General features: G+C 29.2%; 2 protein-coding genes across 2 annotated transcripts in view; one reads left to right on the top strand and one right to left on the bottom strand.

Annotated features, from left to right (window-relative positions):
* The window catches only part of Rh50 (Rhesus blood group-associated glycoprotein Rh50), a 40,117-nt gene extending 17,413 nt beyond the window's left edge, over window positions 1-22,704 (top strand). The window contains exons 2-10 of the mRNA XM_011498290.1: window positions 1,419-1,554; window positions 6,618-6,804; window positions 12,607-12,757; window positions 14,868-15,015; window positions 15,431-15,649; window positions 17,106-17,188; window positions 19,004-19,147; window positions 21,116-21,287; window positions 22,486-22,704. Coding sequence (XP_011496592.1) covers window positions 1,419-1,554; window positions 6,618-6,804; window positions 12,607-12,757; window positions 14,868-15,015; window positions 15,431-15,649; window positions 17,106-17,188; window positions 19,004-19,147; window positions 21,116-21,287; window positions 22,486-22,655 — 1,410 coding nt within the window. The 3' untranslated portion in view covers window positions 22,656-22,704. The remainder of the gene's footprint in view (window positions 1-1,418; window positions 1,555-6,617; window positions 6,805-12,606; window positions 12,758-14,867; window positions 15,016-15,430; window positions 15,650-17,105; window positions 17,189-19,003; window positions 19,148-21,115; window positions 21,288-22,485) is intronic.
* Window positions 22,705-23,078: 374 nt separating this feature from the next.
* Window positions 23,079-27,232, bottom strand: SrpRalpha (signal recognition particle receptor alpha). The gene is made up of 7 exons (XM_011498098.1): window positions 27,097-27,232; window positions 25,820-26,192; window positions 25,287-25,419; window positions 25,067-25,205; window positions 24,125-24,770; window positions 23,341-23,651; window positions 23,079-23,267 (listed from the first exon to the last, which is right to left on the bottom strand). Exons 1-7 carry the CDS (start codon window positions 27,211-27,213, stop codon window positions 23,142-23,144), a joined length of 1,845 nt encoding a protein of 614 aa, XP_011496400.1. The 5' UTR covers window positions 27,214-27,232; the 3' UTR covers window positions 23,079-23,141.
* Window positions 27,233-27,583: the final 351 nt, after the last annotated feature.

The following is a 27,583-nucleotide window of genomic DNA, read 5'->3' as shown; positions in this document are numbered from 1 at the left end:
ATCCACACGTTGCCACTTGTATATCGACACGTTGACACTTGCATAGGCCAAGCGAAGACGCTTTACCAAAAACACCTCTCTCACCCCCCCACCCCCTCACCCACCCACTCCCTTCCGCGTCGCTAAATCTCGGAAAGGGGTAAGCCTCCCTCCACCCCACCCCACCCCCCACCCCTAATTGAAGGCGCTGTTGCTAAAAACACACTTTACGACGTTGTCATTGTCATTGTCAAAGTCTCAATATCTTCGCTGTCCGCGTGTGGGGAAGCCAAGTGAAAACTAGTGGCCAAGTTTTTATTAAGTGACCCACTGACCAGAAGGAAGATACATCAACCCTCCTGTGCAGCAGTTGATAAGTCTTCGCTTCATCTCCTTCATACCAACAATATCAACAACAATGTCACGATCTCAATGGGCATTTTGTCTAGTGAAACATCCATTACATGAAACGTTCCAATCTTTATAATTAAACTTAAGACGTATCCAATCATCCATCAATAACGTAAAATTGTATTATAAATTGTAAAATAAATCATATATTCATTAAAAAGGACGATAATTCTACATTCTCTTCTTCCACTTAACTCCTTCAAAAATAAGCTACTGAAGCAATGGCTGTTCGAGCCAAGAAAACTACATTATTTTCGAACACTATAACCAATAATAAAAACTATAACTATGTAAAAAATATTTAATTAAAAACCAAATATAAATCCTATATAATAATATACACATTATAGACATATTAAACAAATATAATGAATAAATTATGTACATTATTTAAATATTTTAATAATTCTAAAAAATTCATTCCGACATTTATACTTTATTTATATAAGTTTTTCTGTGAAAATATTATTGTATATTTATTTTATGTTCATTTGTTGTATTACTATTATATATGGAATTTAGCATATCATATCAACATTTAAATAATATTACATAAAATTTATCGAAATATATCGATTGGCTTACTATATTTCTCAATATTCGTAACCTCGATTATGATCAGCAATAATATTAACTATAATATTCTAATTAACAGATTATAATTAATTATTAGATGAAATAACTAATAAATACATAACATGATTATTAATTATTAAGAGAAACAGCATAATTAGTATCATCTACGACTGCTTATCTATTATAACCATTAAATATTAAACTCTTATATTTGTAATGGACGGATAAATAATGTTAAAATAAAATTATTATCATGAAATAGCTTTATTATTATTATTTCAATCTATTGATGATAACATAATAAAATCAAATTAAATCTCCTAATAGTGATTGTTCTTAATGAACGAGCACAAAAGTTTTTAATAGAATTTAAAATACCGAATGTATAAGTGAAATAGTTGGTATTGTTTGATAAATTACTATATGACATATTTTTCTGCAAATTTATTCAGGAAAAGCTCGGCATCTGCGGGGAAAAGCAGCACGTGATAATACTCCTGCTAATACAAGTAATCGTAATCCTCCTAATGGGTATTCTGATGACGTACGGACCAGTTGCCCGACCAAATGTACAAAGAAATCATTCAAGTCAGTCTACATGTGCATCAAAGTTTTAATTAAAATGGTTTTAATAATTAATTATACTCGAATTATCCGCTGATAGTATTCAGACCTGTGATCTACGATAGTCTAGAAAAGGAAAAAAAAAAAGTACAACTTAGTGAAACAAAATGTGAAATCAATGTATGAAAATTATTGTAAATCATTTAATGTTTATTAATAAATTTCTACATTTGATGGTAAACATTACAATTATAAAATATAAGAAGATTATGCGCATTATAGTAAACAATTAAAAATCGAAAATATAATGTTATAAAAGTTAAAATATCGGTTAAATCATGCATTTTCATGGCAAAAATATTTCACTTGGATAAACTAATAAACAATAATCTAATTTATTAAATAAAAATTTTAATAATTCCGGATTTAATAAATCGGCATTTTTTTTTTTTTTTTTTTTTTTTTTAAATTTATAACTATTGAATCTGTATGCTGTAGCAATATTTATAGAGATATGAAATTTTGTATCTTTAAAGGCAACTTGCCAATAAATTACGAAAAATCAATTGTAAATTTGTTATTGTCGATTCAGTTTTTAGCTTAAATAATATTAATCAGAATTATTGATAATATTGCTAGACAATTATAAATAAAAAATGTAATAATTGTATAGAATTTTTTTTTTTTATAAATTTTAAGAATAATATTTTAAAATTTAAAAAATTCTAATTAATCGTGTATGCATCGAATAAAAAATGTGTAGTTGTAAGCTAAATTTTTATATTTTTGTTTTATATTTATTATATATCAAAAATCTATATTTACGATAAATTGATAAACTCAAATTTTTTTTTTTCTTTGCTCATTTTAGTTACAACATTTTCTACAAATACCGAAATTCTATATAAAAATCATGCGGATGATTTATCTCGTATCTATCCAAGTAAGTAATAAATTCCTATTATTTTTCTATCTGTATATATAAAATTCTTGAAATTTACAAAATAATATCATGAAGTTGCATAATCGCTGAATTATCTTCTATAAATTAAAATATTCTCGCAATACGATCTAAAATATTTCTTGGATTTATATTAAAATTTAATAAATCCTTGTTCTATTATTTGATATTTTTAATTATACGAAACTTGTAAATAATTAAAGTGAAATGCGCGTGGAATAATAATATCATTGATATTTAGTTTTCATTAAATGTAATTTTCAATAATTTAGTTTCAATGTGAAACTGTTTTTGGGCATCAACTATTATATTTTGTCAATTTTGAACAATTATTATATTATTTAATTTTCTTAACTTACCTACTTGTGGACATAAACGAGAAAAGGTGAAAACTTTAACTTATTAATCGGACGATAAAATTAATTATCTAGAATAGAAAACTTTCTCAATCTCTATGGCTTAATAAATTTTTAAACTTTAAAAACAATATTTAGATTTTTATACAACATAATTTAAGCACTTGCAAATATAATTCATTAATTATAAGAATAATTACTATAATTACGTGATAGGTATGATAAAATTGTTAATCACACATGTAGTCGTCATTTTATACGATCATTATTACATTTTATTTATCGTTAATTAATTATAAGAAAAACTGTAATTGTAGTTATTAGTAGGACTTAATATTTTTCACGATTTTACATTAGGATGGGAACACAAGTTTGATAAAATTTAATAATACTGGCACATTAATTTAATATTTTTCAAATAAAGTTCTTATGACACTTATGATTATATTTTCACGCCTATCAAATTGCACAAGTTCTTGTACAACAAATTTATAGGAAAAGTTAAAATCTTGATTGCTTTAAATGTACCCCATGAATGGGGTGTCAAATAACTTGTCACGAAATTGTTAAATTATTTTAAAGAAATTTTAAAATGCTTCGTCGTTACACATATCGCAATACTACGGCATTATAATTTTACATACCAAGTACCCTTAAAAGATGATAGTACTTGCTTGGAATTTTTCGAACAAAGGCTTCTGTATCTGCAGACGATAGCCTTGCTCGACTCTCCACATCAATTCTTGATTTTTCTCTCATTTCCGTTGTCATCCACAGATGTGATCGAATTATCGTTGAAATCCTTATCGAGCATTCGCATTATTTCTCGCAATCTTTATTTAAAGTAACGATGACGATTCGCTTTCCGAGATTAGGGAAAAACGTTTTGTAATTTCATACATACACTTACACGTCTTGATATGATATATAATACGTCGATTAAATATACCTCGATGATATCGAATATAAGCATATACCTTATGCGAAAATAGGAATAATTTAATACATAATGATTTTATGTTATCGCTACCATCGACACAACTTACGATCATATAAATTCAATAATATCTACGTACACGTCTTATAATAGTATGGTATATATGTGATTAGGAGGAAGGAAATTCGACTTTTATCAAAAAGAAATTTACTTGTTTCATAGGAGCACATTCTATATTGCGATAGTTACATGAAAAAAATCATCTTAAATAAAAAAAGGATTTTGTATGTGATCAGATGAATATAATTCATAAGAAATTAAAGATTCTTTTTTTTATTGTATATTTAAAGTGTAAATATAGTGTATCTCCAATAGAATAAGTAACATTGACTTTCTTATAATATCATTAAATCAGATAAAATTATCAAACACTATTGCTATTATTGTTATATATAACATTAATAACGGAATATATATTTTTAAGAGTTTTAAAAGTTTATTTAATCTTCTTACAATTAGTATGGTTTTTTTTTTTTTTTTTTTTATTTTTTGCTTAACTTTATTTTATATCAGAATTAATTTTTTCTATTTTTATAAGCTTTGTAGCACATATTTTTCATAGGATTTTACACAAATAGAGTTTTTATCTTGTTCTGTGCAATCATTGTACAAAATGATGTTTTTATAAATAAAACTTTAAAGCCGTTATGAGATACAAAATAAAAATAACTTAAAACTTTGTATTTTTATTAAAAGCCAGCTGCTATTCTTCTATGTTTCAAATGCAAATAAAAGAATTGCAAATATCTAATTTTGTTCTGCAAAGTCATAGGGCATTAACACACTTTTGAAAAAATGCTAATCAACTCGTTACGCATTTAACGCAGAAATATTAGATACCTAGTCGAGCAGTATAATAAAGATTTTCAGTATTTCATATACTGTTTAGCTCCTTACATTTGGACATGTGATCTACGAGTCGAGAGAAATAAAAAGTATTTATTTAGTTGCAATACTTTTTGAAAAAGAATAACCGGAAAAGAAAGTTGAGAAAATGAATGTTACGAGTCGACTTGCGCACGCGATAAGCTTATTATTCATTGAGGGCTTTTTACTTTGTGGTATTTTAGCGATTTTCGATTATTCCAAGCCACATGTGAATGGGATCACGTTCGCACGTAAGTCTTTTCCCTCTACTATCATATTGTGAAAAAAAAAAAAAAAAACATAAACCGAATTGTGTGTAAGAGAAATTGATAAATAAAAAGAGAAAGAAAAGACAAATTGTACAAAATAAAATATTGTCTATAAATTCTTACTTGTATCTAATTTAAACATTATATGTATATATATATATATATATATTATATTGTGTATAAAAGCAAAAACAAAAAGTGTAATATACAGCCTAAAAGCTTTAAAGTCTTTATTTTATTAAACAATTATCTATTATGTGTGTGTTAAGTCTTATGTTATTACAAATTTTGAAAAACTATATGCAAACTTGTTAGGTAATGTATATCAGTAAGAGACTGATCCAAATAATATTAAAACTAAAAATCATCATATTTTATCTTTAAAATAATTTGACACGAGAATATATTGTATAAAAATAATATGAATAAAACATAATTGTTAAAGTAAAATTAAAAAAAATTATAATTATAAAAACGTTTTGATACGCGTCTATATCAAATTATAAACAATTGAAACAAATGAAAACAATTGAATTATTTAAGTATTCATATTTTTACTTACTAATAAATAATTTTTATAATAAATAATCAAATATTAATGTAAACCGCATTTGTATTCATCGGATAAAGTTATAACTAAATAATTAGCTAAATATAAAAACATTTATTGAAAAATGTGAAAATCTAATGCCTTGGTTTAAGTAAAATTTCGAATGTAAAGAAAATGAAGAATGAAATATCTAATAATAAAATATTGGCTCGGTAAAATTGTAAGTCACAATAGCATAATTTTATCTAAATATAATTTGCTTTTAAATCAATTATTAATTGTATTAAGAGACTGTTTTTCTTCAATATTAATTATTATTTCAACTTAATGGTCAAATCTAAAAAAAAGTTTGTCGAATCTGGGCATCTCAGGCAGTACCCGGACACTCCATAACTTTGGCAACTCAAGCGCCAAAACTATTTTGGTTATGTTGCTGAGATGCGCATTACATTTGAATATAACCGCACGACTATAAACTTTCTGAAATATCGAGTTAGCATCCTTGAAATCTGAGACAAGTTCTTCTAAATTCTTGATCGTACTTCCAAGATATTCATCGACATCCTATGCCACAAAACGTCATATGATATGGTGAAGTTCGTTGTAATGACGTCAACAGATATTTGATAGAAACTTCCAAGCATTATTTATTTCTCAATTCCATTTCAACGGAATGGCATTTGTAATAAAATTATCGATCAAGCTTTCAATTCATAAACATACATTTAAACTTTATGTGAATCCGACTGATGGTTTAGTTAAATAAACTGACAAGTCAAGGAGCATATCGAGTGAAGTGAAATAATTTAAGATATAAATTTAGGATACAAAATTCCGATTATAAATCAACGATTGAAATTAAACATTTATTTATATTAAATTTGTATAAAATAATAAATTGTTCATAATCATTCCTAATAATCCTAATCAACAATACGATTAACATTTTTCTATAAATCGTAAATTAATTAAAACTATTTTAATTGAAATATTGAAATATTGATATATTCGTTCTATCGCTTGACACGAATATATAAACTTTTACATGATCCTCGAACTTCTGACAAATTAAATTTCTTTATTTCAGTGTACCAGGACATCCATGTAATGATATGGATTGGCTTTGGCTTTCTAATGACATTTCTAAGAAAGTACGGACAAAGCGCCGTTGGGCTTACTTTTTTGGTTGGGGCGATACTCGTGCAGGTAGCCATGTTATGCGAAGGTGTTTTCAATATCGAGAAAAACGGAAAGGCGCCATTGTCACTTGAATCGTAAGTCTTTTTAATCAAGGGACTGTAATGATAAGCTCAATTGATTAATTAGACCGAGCACGACCACGACGTTGTCATTCGATAAAGTAATGTTTGCAATCGTAATAGAAATGGAATCTGCGAAATAATTTAGTTAAATCAAATGCCTCGTGCGGTTAAATGTATGAAACATTAACGGCAAATTAGGGTTATTTGGTTGTCGGCAATGGTAAGGAATCGCAATGCTCATTAACAGCTAACAGAGCAAGTTATATCGCGTGTCGCGCAAGCCTCGACTTCATTACTAATTAGCAATGAATATAATAATTTTTAAAGCGAAGCTTCATTTGAGCTCACACAGGATAAACTTTATAAACTTCGGTCTTTCACGAGGCAAACTAATTAAAAAATTATTCGCTACATTTTTCTTTTAATAATTCAAACCTTCGTGCTTTCAGTGATATTAAAATATTTTTCCGCATTTATTCATAATAAAATTGTGGCGCCCTTAAGCTGTGCAAACACAGTCAAAATATTAAATTCCATAAAAAAAAAAAGAAAAAAAAAAAAAAAAAGAAAAATCGTATAATTTTTTACTTTGTTGGAAAGTAAATTAATAGGAAACGTGCGAGGTATTCTCGAGCTCCATGTGATATCGGGTTATCTCGTAGTCGGTTACAAAGTTCGGTGAATACATAAAGCACAGTGTCATCCATTTGACAGGGAAGAAAGAAAAGGAAATGATTTTAAAGTGGGGAGGAAATGGATTAGGAAGGCAAAAGCGCATCGACAACAGAGACACGTTAAATGGCCTCCGTGACACTCGACGTCACACGAAGTCGACGAGTGGAAAGAGAAAAAGGATAGAGCTTAACGAGGTATGCTAAACTTCATGATCTCGTCCGGAGAATCGATAGATTTTGCTTCACTATCCCGTCAAACGAAAAGAAAAATGTAAAACTACAGATATGCCGTATGTCGATGGAAACAATTACGGCTTACACTTACATACGAAGCAAAAAAAAAAAAAAAAAAAAAATAAAAATAAAAATAAAAAAAAAAAAGAATAAAAAGAATAAAAAGCAAACGAAATACCGAGAAGTGTTCACTCGAAGGCAGTTTTGTACAAAGTTACAACATATTCCGTGATTTGTCACACTGAATTCCTGCATTGGCGAAAATCCGCACCGATACCACACTGATAGTCGCATTCGCATGTTCTTCGTTGTATTAATAACGTAACTTTGATGCTCGTTTGTAGAAAGTGCTGCAGCAGCATTTTATTGCAACAAGCAAGAAAGTAAGCAATATGAATTTGTATTAATTGACATTGCCATTTAGTGCTCTAAATAAAAGCTATTTATTATTATCGAATACTTAGGCATTTATGTATTTCTCCGCAATTTGTACTTAATTGTTTGTGAAGTGAAAGGCGATCGATTGTCGTCAAAATTATCACCAATACCGCGATGTGGTGCAAGTACAAGGCAAATGTGCGGCCACTCACCAAACGATCGCTTCCAAACTTGTGTTTACATGTGTGCGCTCGTGTATATATATATATATATATATATATATATATATATAGATATCCGGTGCATTGAATTGAAGTCGATCGTTTCCGAATATCCGACCGATTAGGATTTTACCTCAAAAGCGGCTACTTAAAACTACTTTTCCTCTCCATTATCCATTTTCAACTGATGTTTTAACTACATTAGCTGCTCGAGAGACTGAAGATCTTCTTCCTCTCATTCATTCGTACACATGTGCACGTGGGCGCGCGCAAACCCACACGCACACACGCACGCGCGCACACACAGAGAGAGAGAGAGAGAGAGAGAGAGAGAGAGAACAACCTCTTCGAACACGTGCAACTACATTATCTAATGAGCTAAACATCTATTGCTCTCTTACACTAACTACTCCTTTTCCCAGATTTTTCTTCTTTTTCTTTCGAGCCTTTTTCAACAAGTCGTTCGACGTCCTCGCATCTTATAATAACTATTTTAGTAAATTATCTATAATAAAAAATACGACCGTTTTACATTAGGGCAATTTACATTCAATTCTAATTGTTATTTCATAAACGAAAAATATGTTGAATTTCTTTTAGAAAATTGCACTGTAATGCATACATAACAATACTATCTGTAAGAATAGCGGAAATAAATCACCGAGTTTTAAAACAAAATACGGAAGTCGTTTATTTAATTTTTCGAGCCCGGAACCGTCGACCAGTTACCCCTGCTAAAGAAAGGGAAAGCGGAAAAGCATTTGTTGCCAAGAGAAAAGCCGAGCAGAAACATTTCGCTACAATAATTCTACAATAATGTAATCTAAATTAAAATTAATTATAATTTAAAAGTTTAAAAATAAAACTACTGTCCATTCATTTTTATGAAAAGCTGCTGCTATTATTATTCTTATGATAACATGTAAAAATATTTTTAACAAATAAAAATTAATAATACACAATTTATGTATTTAGCAAATTTATATGAAACATTGTTAGTAAGTGAAGAAATGTCAAGAAAATTGTAACGGCTTATTAAGAAAATAGTTGTTGAAATTAAATAATGATAGATACGTTTAATGATAATACCAAAACGAGAAAACGGAACTCAAGAAAACAAAAATAAAAATAACGTGAAGCTATATAGTCATAACTAAAAAGCAAATTTCACTATTAGAACAATCGATCTTAAATTTACAACTACTTTTATGTTTTTTTTTTTTTTTGTATAAAAAAAAAAAAAAAAAAAAAAAAAAAGTTGCGCCTTATTTTCCAAAAAATTTATTAATATTTTATCAGAGTTCCACATCAGTCATCGCACTATCGTATCACATAATTTTAAGAAACTTAGGTTTGTTTTATAGAAAATGAATTGATGGATAAGGCTCATTAAAATCTCAGCGTCTAAAAGGATTATCATGTGTTTGCATCATACTAATACCCTAAATTTTACTTGTATAATAATACTTCATCTCTCTCTCGATCTCTCTCTCTCTATATATATTTTTTTTTTTTATTTTTTATTATTATTATTATTATTATTACTTGCAAATAAGAACGTATATTGGGCGATAGTAGTATTTCCCATGGAGTTGCATATACTCATTCCCATGTATAAATCGAATGTTAATGATAATTTATGACGATTATGCTTCGTTTAATGTGACCCATTCGATGTATTACAATAATCAGTTGATTAATTCATCATTGACACCTGCAGTCCCACATTAAAGGCCCTGATTTCGACGCTGTCGTCCATTCATAATACATAATCAGCTTATCGGCCATTTAGAGTATCAACACACTTATTACAACAATACATCGTCAACAGGTACGAGCGCAGAGTGTTTCAGCGTTTACAGAACGCTAATACCTTTTTACGCGTTTTTTTTTTCTCCACAATTACCGTTCACAATTCCGTGCTACGAAGACAGCAATGGCGCGTACATGACGGCGATAGTATTGGTGATGGAGATTTAGGTGCATCGGCGCGTGAAAACACGGTGAGCCCAGAAGACCGAATGTAAAAACACGAAAATCCTCAAGGACGAACGTGCATGGGCGCGTGGAAATACGATTGTATATAACAAATTGCGAGTATATAACGAATTCGTGAAAAAGCTTAAAAGCCCTCGAACTCGGGGATACGCAGCTTAATTGATGCACAAACAGCCCCGTCGAATATTAAAAATTTCAAATAAGTTTTTCTCTATGTAAACGATTGCTGAGATATGTTTACCTCGCTCGGTGGCTATTATCACTTAATGACAAAATCATATAAGATTTTCATTATGAGTGTGCAGTATGGAAGAGAGAGACTTTATCATTCTTTTATCCGGCGAATAATTAGTTAAACGAAACGAAACGAGGGTAAAATTGAAATTGGTAAGGGGCTATTATTAAAAAGCAAATAATCAATAGATTTGATATTGTGGAGAGTCTCTAAATATTAGCTTAATACTTCAAACAGCGTATTTATTATCTTACATTATCAATGTTAGCTTTCTTTCTTTCTTTCAATCTTTCAATCTTTCAATCTTTCTTTCATTCTTTCTCTTCAAATAAAACTAAAGGGGTCTCGGTTTAAAAGAAACGTTACGTTTTCGTAAAGTGCAATTACACCGAGCGATATTATTATATTTCACGTGGCACGAAAGCTCGTCGACTGGCGTTAATGTGTTAAAGATCACAATTACTCGAAACGGTTGAAGAAGCCCGCGCGTGCATCGAGGCAATTGTCGCGCAAATCCACGCAACCAGTCAATTGCACGAAAGCGCGGTAGCTCGGTATGATGGTGATGGGGATGGTGATGGTGATGGTGATGGGGATGGTGATGGTGATGGAGGTGGGGTTGAGGGGGGTTGGGGGGTTGGTGGGGGGGAGGCTAATATAAAATTCAGTCACGACATAGCAGCCTCGGCAGAGAATTTGACGGCCAGTCATAAAGGCGAATCTTTCTCACTTAGTAGCATGGGATAGCCAATGCAATGATGTGACCGCATATTCGCGAATGAGTGTCTCTCTTTATGAGGCCAATTTAGCGACGTTGCTGCCACTGTCGCGTTACATACCAAATTTCTGACAAAATTTGACAGAGCGACCGTTCACAGTTCGTATGAAACAACTCTTAATTTTAAGTCCATTTTCACTTCAAATGGCCCCAGGAAAAATGTCTTGCTGCAGGGAATTTGTTAATTTTACAACTTCTCAGTCGTACTTTTATCCCTAGCGTTTAACTTCGATCTTTTCAAATTGAAACTACACGAAAATCTCTTTAACTTATGCAGTGAAAACAATACATCTTTATTCAATATTACAAATTATTAATTACAAGTTAAAAGTTAAAATGCGTTAAAACACGTTACAAGTTAAAATGCAAATCTGCAAATTTTAATTTATTAATAACAGTTTAAATACGATAATAATGATAATTATTTATAATTTTACGCCCGTGTTATTCATGTCAAATTATCTTACTTCCCAATGAGAAATTGATACTTACTTATTATGATATGATCAACTCGGCGTAATTAATAAGTTTAATCGATAAAAAAAAAAAAAAAAAAAAAAAAAAAAAAAAAAAAATTAATTAGAAATCTATTTTGCATTAAAAATTTATATCAATAGAAATTTAAATTAAAAGTAATTTTTTAATTCGTCCAATTTCAGCCGAAGTCATTAGTATTAATGTAGTAAAAAAGAAAAGAAAATAATTGATTTCTTATTATATTAAGCATTTAGGAATTTTAAATACATTATTTTTTTTAGGGCTCTCAATCTCATAGCTAATAATATTATGTCTTGGTAAGACTTTATTCACCATAGATTCTCCTAAATAAATTCCCTTTGAACGCCCTTATCAGTCAGATATATCAACATTGAGATTACATAAATTCCATTAGATATTTTATCTGGCAAAATTTTAATATACAATTATCAACTTGATGATAATAGAATTTAAATGTCATTTATATGCATTAGCTTTTATTATCAATTGGTTATCAAATGAAAAAGTCCTCTTCCCAAGCGAACGAGGAGAGCCGCGATAATTAATACAACCCCATGTAAGTTGTCCGAACCTTCGAGCCTTCGAGCCTTCGCAGCTCGGTCCTTTTCACTTCAACCTCTCTCTCTCTCTCTATCTCTATCTCTATCTCTATCTATCTGTCTCTATCTATCTCTATCTCTCTATCTATCTCTCTATCTATCTATCTCTATCTATCTCTATCTATCTCTATCTATCTATCTATCAATCTCGTTCTATCCTTCCAACTCACTCACTCGCACGTTCTCCTTCTCTTTCTAGACTACTAAGCGCAGACGTGGCCGTTGCTGCCCCTTTAATATCGATGGGTGCACTACTGGGCAAAACAACGTACATCCAGCTAATCATCATGGGCGTAATAGAGCTGATTGTGTACACTATCAACAAGTACATCGGAGAGCACCATTTCGTGGTAGAGCATCATCGATTATCCAACAAATGCCAAAAATCCATTGATATTTAATTTAATTACCATCGCGTAATCTTTTAATTATCATATTAAAATAATTGTCTGAATTGATTGAATTTTTTATGTTCCGGCAATGTCGAGTTTTAAACGAATGAATAAATAATCGACACGGTATAAGTGTAAATTTATAATTATTATTAAGGTAATTGAATGTCGCCGTGTTACATTCTAATTTCATTATATTCCCTCCATTTAGAGCCGCTAATCTTATTGCCAATAATTAGCTTACAAATAATATTTATTACCATCACAAATTATTACGAAATGATTAATAATCTAATTATGATAATTAAATGATGCTTAAATTATATTTGATTTTTGTATTTATGACCTATTTATTTGTTGGCTCTCAACTGAAAGGCAAAGACAATTGTACGTAATACCATGGCTCTTTGATGCTTGACTCGATTACCTAATTATTATTTTTTGACGAAGCCACAATACTCACTTTTCCCATTTAACGTCTAATTAGCATCTGTAATGCTTTTAATAATGGAGTTTCAAGTATACAATATAACATAGAGGTATTCGTGTTATTTTATAGCGGTCGAGGCATTTTTTCTTCTCAATATCAGCAGTCCACTTGTTCATGAGAATTTCAGAAATACTTTTTCCACTAAATTTTCATGTATTTTAAATTCATTATTTTCTTTCAAGCTGAAGCCACAGCTATACCAATAACATTCTGACTATCATACCAATAAATTTCTTCTAAAATCCGAATTCTATATTTTTCCTTACTATCCCTTTCTAATATATATGTATACAAATGAGTACATAAATATACACGGTATAAGTTTAAATTTAAATAAATAAATAAATAAATATATATATATATATATATATATATATATATATATAAGCTCGCGCGCGCGTGTGTAGTTCATTTGCCATTAACAATTCGTTTTTTTTTTAACATTCACAAACTTTTTATAAATATCAATTATTTTATTTAATTGCTTTATTACATTTGTATAATGATGACATTTTTTGCATATGATCGTGCAAAATATAATTAAACTTAATACGACTTGTTTAGAATTATTTATAAATATTTAAAAACATCTGCAATACATAATATTAAACTATATATTATAGTTTATGCATTATAAAGCTTATCTAATATTTCTATATAATATCACAAATTATTAAATAATGATGCATTTTAACATTTTCATGTCATTATTAATCATTGTTAGCTGCAAATAGAATTACACGTTAAACTTAATATTAAATTAAATGTTAAAATTTGCTTTTAATAATTAATTAATCAAACGATATTTAGTAATATAGATTACCATATTTTTCGAAACTAAAGGTTTAATGAAATTTCATTTAATATAAAAGAATATATAATTCGTCCATTAAGTATATTAACGAAAAAAATTCAAGTTTTAAAATGTACAAAATTCCGGATAATTTAAATAAATAAAAAAAAAACAAAAACAAAAACAAAAACAAAAAAACAAAAAACAAAAAAATACACATTTCTATTAAATTTGTCGACACTTTAACATTGAAAAAATATTTTTGAATAAATAATAGCTATATTTACAATAAAAATATAAACATACTATATAATAAGAGTATATAATCATACTGAAAGTTGTTGCTTTGATTTTTAACAAATTGAAATTAAATTTAACAATTGAGTTTGAGAAAAATGCGTCTCAATTCGGAAAGCACACAGCTTTCTCTCTCTTCTCTACTACTATAAATAATATTGTAATTGCATTATTAATCGACAAATTGTGGTATATTTATTAGTATTATAATTATATTTTATAATGTAGTATTTAAGATTAAATTAACAAAAATTAGTGATTATTTAAACTTCAATAATATGTGCAGTAAAATAATATGCCTATAAATAATAATATTGTACTTTCCAAAAATGCAATTGATGTTAAATAGTATTTGTAAAATTACGTATTTTATCTAACGACTTGTGTTTATTAAAAATTTAACCATTCATACTTTAAATATTATTATTTACATCAATGATTAAACGAACTACTGATAAATATCTACATGTTTATAATATTTTATTCAGGCTGTTGATGCTGGAGACAGTATGTACGTTCATGCTTTTGGTGCTTATTTTGGATTAGCAGTGAGTTTTATGTTTGGGATGAAAGAAAAACCAAAGGAAAATAGTCTGGAAGGATCTTCCTATAATTCTGATATTTTCGCAATGGTTGGTAAGTAACAGACGAGACAAGATATTTGATTTTGTCAAATTTCAAAAATATAATACCTCGTACAATATAAAATAAAAAAAATATATATATATATATATATATATATATATATATATATATATATATATATATATATAAGTTATCACTCGATAAAGGTATTGATTGGTTTAAGAGGTATTTAATGAATAGAAATAAAAAGATAAAAAAAAATTGAATAAATCGCTGTAATAATATTATTCTATCGAAGTAAAATATTTATAATTTAATAATAATAATAATAATAATAATAATAATAATAGTTGCAGATAATATGATTATTTCTCGTAATTATTAAACATCCTCATAAGCCATTTGTCTCTGTTCAGATTTTTATTGACGTCATTGAGATATTAAATAATTTACTTATGTTAATCAGGTACATTATTTCTCTGGTTATTCTGGCCATCGTTTAATAGCGCAGCTTTAAAGGGTGATGAACAGCATCGAGCAATCATCAATACTTTATTATCTATAGCGGGAAGCTGCGTCGTTTCATTTGCCGTTTCTGCTTTCGTTTCCAAACAGAGCAAATTTAACATGGTTCACGTGCAAAATTCGACTTTAGCAGGCGGCGTTGCTATTGGAACAGCGGCAGGTAAATAAGATTATAAGATTTATTATATAATAAAGGCATTTATCCCGATGAATACTATAATTTTTATGAAAATAATATTTAATAATACACCTCGATCGAAAATAATTAATTTCCTAGATTATTAATTCTAAAATTATAGAAAATTTCTTTTCATTCGCAATTAAAAGTATTGTTTTAAAGAATATTTTACATATTCCTATTATATTTGTTTCTTCATTAATTAATATCGTAACGCATACATTGCTTTGAATGTTGAATGCAGCATTGTTATAAAAACTGCTAAATAAAGGGCTGTTTTATGACGCTTAAAATTATGCGTCAAGTTTGTTAATCAAGTTTGTTAAAAAGGAAATTACATTCGAAAGTTTTTCATAATAATAATACATTAACATTAATATTTTATTTACAAAAAGTAAAAAAAAGTAAAAAGAAAAAAAAAAATAATTAACAATTTACACTTTTACGTATTAAAAATATAAGAATTAATGTGAAATAATGAAAAGTAATTGTCTACGTAAGAATAAGAATTATGACGAAAAAGCACGGCTTTGTATATCAAATCCATTGGACCTACGTAATTCCTAATAAATAATAATATCAATTTTTTTCAATTACATAACAAATGTTTACTTTGTTGGTGGTAGCATTTTCGTTCTAAGTTATGCCGGTATTTTATCGATTATGAGAATATCCCATTATGATATTATCTATTCTATATTATGAGAATGTCCCATTATAACGATAAACAATAACTACTTAATGTAATAAAGATTCTCATATATGGGCGTATATATGTGTTCCTTTGCGCCACGCGCACAGATACGCGCGCTTACAATAATTGAGAATAAGTTGCATTACGTCGAAATGATTACATCAAAATGCAAAATGTTAAAGTCGCTAGAGGACAGGAACCGTCGTTTATTTAATAAATATGCACGTTGAGTGGTTATCTTTCAAAATTATTTTTATTAACAAGGCAAACTTTATATTTACAAAATCATTCGGTTTAAAAGTAAAGAAAACTTTAATAAAACATTATTTCCCATTTGAATATTATATATTATACATTGATTTCATGATTACATATTGAATTATTATTTCAATCAATCGATAGACTTATCACTGCTGTGAATAATAAATAGAATGACATGAAATCGAAGCTATTTCGAGTGATTTTATCATCGAATTATAAGTAAAGATCTGAAAGGTTTATCGAGTTATAATTAAATACGTACTAATTAAATATCCTTAAAATACACGATTTAACAATGATTTTTATTATTTTTCAATCACTCGAACTTTACAACAAAATCATTTAAATTTATATTTACCTTTAAATAAACACTTTCATAATGTCATGTGCGGATTATAACATCTTAATTATAACGCTATGACGCTATGCTGATATTAAATTGTTATTGTAATTTCTTCATCTTCGTTCAATTCACTTTTGCAGGAATGATGTGTGAACCTGTAGGATCTCTAATGATAGGCAGCGCAGCTGGTATGATCAGTGTTCTTGGCTACAAATATCTAACGGTAAACTATTTTGCACATGCGCTATTCTATAAACAGCCTGATAATTAAAATTTTATAATATCCAAAATAATGTAGAAATCGTACTTTAATATTAGAACAAAATGCGGCTAATTTAATAATTTTAATTTGTAGAAGTTGCAGCGTCGAAGATGATTTTTATGATCGAATGTCGTAAATATACAAATATTTTTCAATAGAAATTACCTTGTGTTTTATATAAATAAGTAGAAAAATTCATTAATTAATATTTCATAGATAGATGGATAGATTTTTAAAAATTGCTTAAGCCTATAACTGTAATGACAGTCATCGTGTATTACAAGTTCTCGTTCCTACCATACTTTTACGTAAAAATTACATTTTATAGAATTCCTTATTGGAATTAGAATAATGTAATTTAGTTATTATTGATTATAAAAATTATTAAATAACTTAACATAATTATTTTGATTGCCACTGTGTTATATTACATTGTTAATTTACATTTATAATTCAAGTTAGATCTTAAGTGAGATGAGAAGAGAAATTGACGAGGATCGATATCGTCTCTTTATTTATCGTTGATAGCGATAAATCGTATCATTCATATATCGAACGATCATTGAATTATTAATTTTTGAAGATGACTTACTCATTAAGTAATGATGGTCATATGACATTTCATGCGACGGTGAATTAATAAAATTAACAAAAAGCTTTTTTCCATTGACGTTTATAACTGACATACATTACAACAATCCAACTTACTACTCTATTTTATCTTATTTAATTTCGTAGATTTTTAGTCGACATATTAGCTGAATTAATTATCCTTATTACTAAACATCCTCAACGCTCAATTATATCTTATCTTTGTAATAATTTGTTTTCTTTTCATTATTCTTTTCTGTATATTGAAGAATATATTATTAAAACTTGAGGACTTACTAGTAATTGCTTTTATAGAAGAGCTCGACGATCTCTTTTAATTTATTTTATTTAATATTAACATTAATGGTTAAAGCTGTTTCTTTTATTATGACATTATTATAACTTTATTCCTTGTAATATGAATAAGTTTTATAAAGTAGTAAAAAACTTTGATTACTCGCTCCTATCATTGCTGTATAATTTATCTATAAACTTTCAAACTGTAAAGTTATCGGTAATACTTAAACTATTCAAACACTTGTAGAAGAATCATTTTTCCGCATAAATAAAAATTATAATTCAAGCTCTATTTATTTTTTAAAAAAAAAAGTAGAATAATATATTCCTAAAATACATCTTATGTACAACGTACATAATACGAATCTAATAGATTTCATAGTAAAAAAAAAAAAAATCAACAACAATTATTAACGAACGAAAAAGTTTATAAAGTTTTATATGATAAAATTTTAAAAACTATGACGTAAAGCATAAGTAATTTGTGGTTTAAGTAAAAGACACTAAGGGATGAATTAGAATTTATCGAATTGTTTATTAAAAACATTTACACTCACATAATTTCTTGATTCCCCCCCCCTCCCCCTCCCCCATTCCCCCTTCCCCCTTACCCCTCCCTCTATTTACATAAAATAAGTATTCGAGAATCTGATAGATAGTCAATAGTTTCTTTTGTATGAAAATGAAACAGAATTTTTACAGAATTTCAATTAAAGAAAGAAAGAATTGCCGATATAATCAACGGCAATAACACATTTTCAGCTATTATTTTCATTTTTCACGCTTCCAACAAATGGTTTATCAATTTTCAAATTTTCAATTCAACTCCTAATAAAGATATTTATCGATTATTGGCCGATGTCACAATTAAAATATTTATATTTCTAGCCGTTAATTCAAAAACATCTTAGAATACATGACACCTGTGGAATTCATAATTTACATGGAATGCCAGCCATTTTAGCTGGTCTTTTTGGTGCTCTTTTTGCCGGTTTAGCCACCGAAGCTGATTACAATGATTCTCTCTACGAGGTAATGATGAAGTAATGACGCTGATGTGACATTTGTGTGTCTGTGTGTGTGGTTGACAATGTGAATTGACAAAAAAAAAAAAAAAAAAAAAAAAAAAAAAAAAAATTATTCATTAAATAAGAATTACTTCGGTATGTTACTTACGATATTATATAATAAGCATTCAAAGTTTTTTCAAATCATCTAATTAATATTCATCTAAGATTATATAATTCAATATAATTGGTTTGTATTATAAGAATGCAATAAATATTAAAATTATCATATATACATATGAAATAAACTTTAAAATTATGGATACAATCGTAAAGATAACAATATATTATAAAATAAATAAATTATACGTCATATAGAAAGAAGTATTATGTATTTCATAATTATTAGGAATATGTAATGGAAAATTGTTAATTATTAAAACTTTAGTGGTATTATAAAATTAATCTATCGTATTATCGTAGTAACGTAATATCGTAAGATCAACATTAATTAACAACAATAATTTACTAAGTATTTGAAATTATGATTATATTGTATAGTAATTTAAACATTAGAATAATTTAAATATTCTGTTTCTTTTTTTTTTTTTCTTTGTTATTATGTGAATTAAAAAGAAAATTCTAGTTAAATCATAAACTCATAAAAGAAATTTTGAGTAAATTTAAATTACATTAAATTTGCATTTGAAATAATACAATTGTTTCTTATATAAATTTTTTTATTGCTTAAGGCATATTATTTTAAAAATTCAAAATTCGTTTTCTTAAATAAGTAATTTTTAAATAAAATTTATGAACAATAAATGTTATATTATTCAATCTCGTTTATTCTCTTTTGATATAATTCATTGTGATTGTATAAAATTCATAGTGAATTTGTGATCTTTTGGGTAATAAAAAATATAAAATTCGTCTATTATTAAATAACTGTTTATCAATAATATTTATTATGTATATAATTCACTCTGATGTTTTAAGGATTTGAAGAAGGAGGGTGGAGGGGGGGGGGGGGGGGGGGGGGGGGGGGGGGAGAGAGGAGGAGGAAATTAAAAGAGAAGATTATGAATAATATTGCATTGAATATGGTCTTGATAAATAAATTTATTTCGAAAAAAAGTTTTAAATTATTATGCCAAATATATAATTCAGCGAGTGTATTATGAGAAAATGCAACAAATTCTATCATATTGTAATATAAATTATTACGTTAAAATTTATAAATTCTCATGATACGACCATATGGAATATCATTTAATCATGCGCGCGCGTGTTAAGCATTGTTAGAAAATAATTCAAAAAATAATTTTTCACGATCACTGTCCAAAAGTGAAATATCTATAAGTCGATAATTCCTGACTATTTGAATAGTCGATAAGAGAAAACGTTTGTAAGTATTGTGCATTCTCAAATACTTGTAGGCTTTAAAATTACATGGATTTATAGGCATTCGAATCTGCGTGTTTGAAGTAAAGCGAAAGGAAAAGTTATATTTATCGGTATAAATATTTTTACAAATTTAAATGCAAAGTAGTCATTTGGAATTAAAAATTGACGAGAGATAAAAAAAATGTGCCGATGTTAAAAGTTAACTGATAATTTTAAATTAACGATTGTCATGTTCTTTGTTTTTGTAACACCTTGTTTAACAACTAATTGATTTTTCCGAAATTCTACCAACGACTATCCGATCTCTAAAGCAAAGCATCGGCAACATTTCACTAACATTTTTTTTTTTTTTTTTTTTTTTTCTTCTTCTTCTCTTGAATTTATAATAACTTGCGAGCGTTATATTGTAATTATCGTAGAAGAAGATAGAAGGAAAAGCCGTGTATAATGGAAAGTAGTATTTTGAGATAATATGCATAGTCTATGTGAAATGATTTTATAATGATAAATGAAAGTAATCGTCGCGTGCCTACATTCCCGGGCTTATACCGTCCATTAACACATTAGACGACTTATGTTCCTGCAGATATTTCCAGCCAGAATTCCAGGCTTAGGTCCTAATCTCACGGAAATAAATGAGAATTACCGGCTCTCACTGAAACCTGGGTGGAACCGCAGTGCTGGACAGCAAGCCGCATATCAATTATTGGCCCTGGCCGTAACACTTGCCGTTGCTATTGTTTCAGGATTAATAACCGGTAACCAATGCTCTCAGTGTCGTAGTGTAACGTTTGCGCATTAGGCCCAGCTAAGTACAACCAACTGCTGTTCACGAGCTCACGAATCATTATAACGGCAACATTGACAGCTCCGCCAATGTCATTATTAACTGCAGGAAGCCGCCGTCTAGATGCATTTATACGTTAAGTGTCTTTCGACAGATGGATGCTGCGCCGGTCTTTTACTTTGCCGTTATTGTGATTAATGGGGCTCTCGCGACTGTTGCTCCTAATGGAAGGAAATATAAGTTCACGAGCTTTTAAGTTTCTTTAGCTATAATCGATCGACCAGCGTTTCACCAATAATTCATAATTCAAAGAAAAATATTCATTGTTTTACGGCGATGAAGAGTTAAGCAATAAAGAGGACACGCGTTCGTAAGCGTTTGTATATGATGATTCGTTGTCGATCAAATTATTCATCATTATTCGAAGAAAAAGAAACGGAGAAGCATTCTCTTCGAATGAAATATTAATTTCAAATAATGGGATAACCAAATGCGAATTGAAAAATTAATTCGAGTAGTTTCTTTCTTTCTTTTTCTTTTTTCTTTTTTCTTCTTCTTCTTCTTCTCTTCTTTTTTTAACGCATAGCCTTGCAACAACTGTGTTTAAATGTAAGAATTATTTAAGGTAATTTAAGCAATGGCTTGATTATATTGTCGCATAAATATTGAAAAAAATATATCACATTACGCGTTTTATTATTAACATGGGTCCCTTTATTTTATTTTATTTTATTTTATTTTTTGTTTTTTCCTTCCCGTTTTTAATCGTGCGCAAATATTTAAATTATGTCCAAGCTCCATCCACGAGAATAGAGTAAAATAAAATGAAACAATGCAATTGTATTATTATTATTATTATTATTATTATTATACATTGAGCTAATTCCAAAGATTTTACAAACATTCAAAAATCTTACGTGTATATCACAGGAAATTTTTCAAGTGTATAAAACAAGGATAAAGGTTCGAGCGATAATTGCATCGTACAATCATGCCGTGTGCTTTCATCGAAATTAAAAATTCTTTCCCTTGTTAATAATATGAAATTAAATTCAAATTATCGGATTATGTTGCAATATTTTTTAAAATTAAAAATTCAAGCGTCAATGTTATTTCCATTTATCGAAATATGTTTAAAAAAAAAAAAAAAAAAAACCTTCTAATTTTAGGTTTCATTCTTCGAATGCCAATTTGCGGTAACATCGCAGAAGAGCAGAAATTCGATGACATTGTTCTTTGGGAATTCGAAGATGAGAATGTAGTTTGTGAAATTTCAGCCGTTAGTAAGGATGGAAGAAGTAGTCGTGCCACCGAACAAATCTCAATGGGATATATTTAAGCTTAGGATTAATAATCCGGAAGAAGAGGGATAATTCGCCGGATAACGATATTGCATTGAGCGAGGAAGGAAAGACAATGAAAAAGAAAGATTTACAATTGACAATGAACGAATGGCAAAAATTAGGTTATTCGAAGAATTGCATACGGCACTTGGTGTGGTCGATAATAATTTTTAATTATCATTTTTATTTATCCTATTCATAAACTTTGATATAGCGATGTCAGTATATGGAATAATAGGACATAAGTAATGTAAAAATTGAAATTAAAATTGAAATTGAAATTGAATAAAATATCGAGCCGAGTTTTTATTTAATTATATAAAATTTTATATATATATATATATTATAATCCGACGAAAGGAACATTACAGATTAATCATCGAATATTAATATAATTTTGTACAATAAATATATCAATGTATTATATAACAATGATTTAATAAATTTATGTCTGAATAGATTATCCAAATAGGTAACATTATTCATTTCATTAGCGCGTGAACAACAGCCTTGGCATTAAGAGATTTCAAATCTGTGTATGTCTGACCAGTGCCTACAAAAACGATTGGTTGGCCAGTTATGTAAGTCATGGAGATCGCTGCTCCGACCTGAAAATAACAAGGCACATCGGCATGAAATATATTTATAAGATTATTTTTCACTCGTTATACATAGACAAACCTTATCGTCGATGGTATCGAACTTCGTAAGCACGATGCCGTCGATTATGTGAGGATTAGTGGAATTGCTATAATCCGCCAAGGCTTGATTGAATTTGACGAGTTGGTCGACGGCTTCGTTCCCGACCAGCGCCTCACCTACGAACAACACGAGATCCGGCTCGTTGACTTTGATGAGCTTGGCAAGGGCGCGCATGAGCGGCTCGTTGTCCTGCATACGGCCAGCTGTATCGACGAGTACGATGTCGAATCGTGATTCCCTCGCGAAGCGTATCGCCTCCAAGGCTATACCCGCTGCGTCCTTTCCGTATCCTACGAATACAGTGCATCGTCATTGCCTAATGTGCTGATATCTTGAAACGTCGAGGGACATAATTAATTACCCCTGACAATTTATCAAATATTTCAACATTTTTTTTAATCGTTTTCTAATAACGGATGCTTGACAATAATAACATTCAAATTAACGAAACGACAAACGCTTTATTAATTAATTATCGCGTATGGTTTTGCTATTTTTCTCGTATATTACTTGAATTCTTATGAGGGATTTGGAAATTCTTAGGGGCTCGATTCATTCAAACGATTCGACATCGAAGTAAAAGTAATTATCGAATCGAAGTGATTACATCATGACTCGGATTAAAACAAATAAGCGTATAAAAAGCGTATAAAAAGCGTATAAAAAGCGTATAAAAAGCGTATAAAAAGTATGCTCGGGGTAGAAGAGCAGTCGATTTAATAAAGAATGTAATGAAATCGCAACGATCGAGCGATCGTAGTACCTTTTTCGTACAATTGAACCATCGTTAAATCTTCATGCTTCTCGGGTGGATGAAGCGCATTCAAATGTCTCATGTGAGTTCTCAATTGCTCGACAGCTCCAGCTCTAAAGGTGTCGCAAGCGGCAATTAACACTCGAAAATTATTCTCGATCAGCCAGAAGCATATCTTGGCCAAATTCGTTGACTTGCCCACACCGTTAACACCACAAAACGCCATAACGTAGGGCCTCGCGTTTCGCTTTGCCTCAAAAGCATCTCTCAAAATATCCACGCGACGCTTCGGCGACAAAATTTGTACCAACGAGTCTGTCAATGTTGACTTCACAGTATTCGCCACACTATCAAACGTACCAAGGACTTTGCCTTCGAGCTTCGTGCAAATGGAATCGCATAACTTCTGAGATATGTCGGTGGCTACGTTCTTGGATATTAAATGATCCTTCAGCTTCTCCAATACAGGACGCATATCCTCCTCCTTAAGGGACTTATTACCTACGAGACTCTTAAACATGGAAAAGACACTTTTACTCTTTCTTTGTGCTGTCTGCGTTGCGGTTCGTTGAATATCTTGCTCGTTAATGCCTTCTTCGTCCGTATCGCTTTCCACTTCCAAGTCTCGAATGCCACCTTTCATTTGACCAATGATCTATATTATTTTAACAAATAAAACATAATTTATATAATCGCAATAGTGGCAGTGAATATAATTTTATTAACAAATAATTCTTTATCAAATGCAATAGAACTCTCATAAGAATTTTAAAACAAACGTCGTATACTAGCTCGTGCATCTTCAATTCTTTCTTTTTCCCATGCAATTTTGCATCTTTTAACATTATGCCTTTTTAAATAATACACCATAATTTATAAATATATCGAGGCACTCGTTCTCAAAACGGTATAAAAATATTTCTTCAATAAACAATAAAATTACAAACTTACAGTTGAATCGGCAGCAATATATTCTCCAGCTTCTTGTGGCTTATCTTTTGTACGTTCCAAATTTGCAAGATCTTTATTAGTTCCACCCAACTCCCACACTCTAGGCTTCTTACCAGCTTTTTCAGGCTTTGGACTTTTTCTAAAATACAAATACTGCATTTTATTATCGTTTTCTATGTTTTGAATTTTATTAGTAGAAATTGCTTATTAGTTAGCTCACTGTTTGTCAGCTTTCTTTTTCACTTCGGTCATTTTCTGCATAAATTTCATGCGATTAGCAATCAATAGTTCTTCGCCCACTTCGCCATTTTGAACAGCAACGGGTTTGGGTGAATCTAATACTTTAGGCATTTCTTGGATTTTTGATAAATTTATGTATTTTCTTTTTAAAAAAAGAATTCCTTTAAAAAATTACTTACGTTGATTTTCTTCAGCTTCGTTGGTCCCTTTTTTCTTTTTACCTGTAATAAAGCATATCAAAGCAAATTCCGACGTCCAAAATATCATTTCAAACTAAAATTTTTGTTACCAATAATAAATTACACTTTTAACGATGAAAAATAATAGTAGATTAATATTAATGACATTATTATACTCGTTTCCCGAGCAACGCTTCAATAAATTTACAAACATAGTAACATTTGCAATAACAATTCTGTGAATAATTAACTTAAGCGATAAGCATACTTTTACTAAAATAATAAGCACATAAAAAATATATAATTTATCGCACTTCGTGGTTGTAATCCTTACTTTGTTTTTTAATGTCTCTGTTATCATCCTTCCTTTCTATCATACTGGCTACAGTCTTCTTAGATTTAACGCTTTCGTCAAACGTTCTCATTTGTTTTGGAATTTTAGCCTGAGATTTTCCCCATTGCTCGGATTGCGTCAACGTTTCTTGATAGATGTTCATAAAGTCATAATTAAAAAATAATTTTGAACTTTGCAGCTCATTTATAAAACGATTTCTAAATTCTAAATGAATATCATTTAAAAACTTGTCGACGTATGATAATTTTAATATCTTTTGATATGCGACGACAAAAACCAATTCAAATTCATTATCCAATTTATATTGTAACCGCAGCGACTCGTGTTCAAATATTTGATTCCCCGTTCTCTCCTAAAATATAAATAATGAAAAATAAGCTACGGATAAGCATAATAATACAATTCACATAATTAATTATAAGGTTTTGATATTATTGCGTTCGATTTCATTGGTCGTCTTACAAATTATATAGCAAACTATTGAATTCCAATAAAGCCATTACGACTTAAATCGTTATAATTGATATTATTATAAAAAAAAAAAAAAAAAAACAAAACTATCGAGTGTTTAATTAATAAATTTAATTTCAAAACACTTAAATTTTTCATTGTTTCGGAGCTAAAAGTTTTTCTAAATTTTTGCTGTACGTGAAAGTCGAGACTTAGGGAAACATAATGAGACTAATAATTTATAACGCTGTATTAAATTTGAAATTAAAGTGAAAAATTTGTATAAAATATGAGACGAGCATAAAATATAACGAGAGCTCTTATTTACAATTGCATAGAGATTACTGGATAATAATTAGTGTATGTCAATTTCATTCGATTATCAATTAAATTCATAATGACCAACAAATGCTTTTTATCGCAAAACTTATGAAAACAATTGGAAATCAATACAAAATTATAAAGCAGAAATAGAATACAGTAAATATATATATATATATATGTGTAAAAACAAAAACAAAAAACAAAAAAAAAACAAAAAAAAAAAAAAGAAATAAAAAACGCCGACACCATGATTCCAACTAACGCATGTGACTATCATATTCAACAGCTGTGACCATATGGAATCGATTTATAATCCACGAAAAGATGAAAATTGTAAAATTATTACCATTCTGCAAATCGATGAGAATTCCCGTCGAATAATTCCGGCAAATTTAGCAACAATCAATTAACAATAAATTAACGCGACGACGAAATTAAAAATAATAAATAAACATAACAAGTCAGAGTGAGTGACGTCTTACCTGCAGAATGACACTTTTGATCAGGGCGTTTACACTGGGAGTAAAAATATCGGCGGTACTCTGGAAGCACCAGAGAACGATACCACCTTTACTAAAGATCGTAAAAAGATCGAGCATCTTCTAGGCAAATTAATCTCAGCTCTCAACTTTTTCAAAGTTAAATACGAAAATGTTAACAACCTAACCTACACGATGCACATCACCGACCGCAATTACAAGTTGGAATATTTGTGGAATGAACTGCAGTGCAGATTGACTATAGCCAGCAACCATATACCAACGATGTAGGAGTACATCGGCTCTTACACCACTTTCACACTCTCCTTCATTTTTATTGTTCTACTTCGAAAATTACCACATCTAGCGCTAGTGAATCTAAGATCTTGAAAATAAACTCGCTACATCTATTCTAAATAAATTATTTTTAACGCGACATTTTAACTCAACCTCTCAAGCCTTTAGTTGATACGAACATTTTTATATCTTC

The sequence above is a fragment of the Ceratosolen solmsi genome, unplaced genomic scaffold, assembly GCF_000503995.2.
Source record: "Ceratosolen solmsi marchali unplaced genomic scaffold, CerSol_1.0 scaffold14, whole genome shotgun sequence".
NCBI lineage: Eukaryota > Metazoa > Arthropoda > Insecta > Hymenoptera > Agaonidae > Ceratosolen > Ceratosolen solmsi.
The sequence above is the reverse complement of the archived record's forward strand: the minus strand, read 5'-3'. Positions and strand labels throughout refer to the sequence as shown.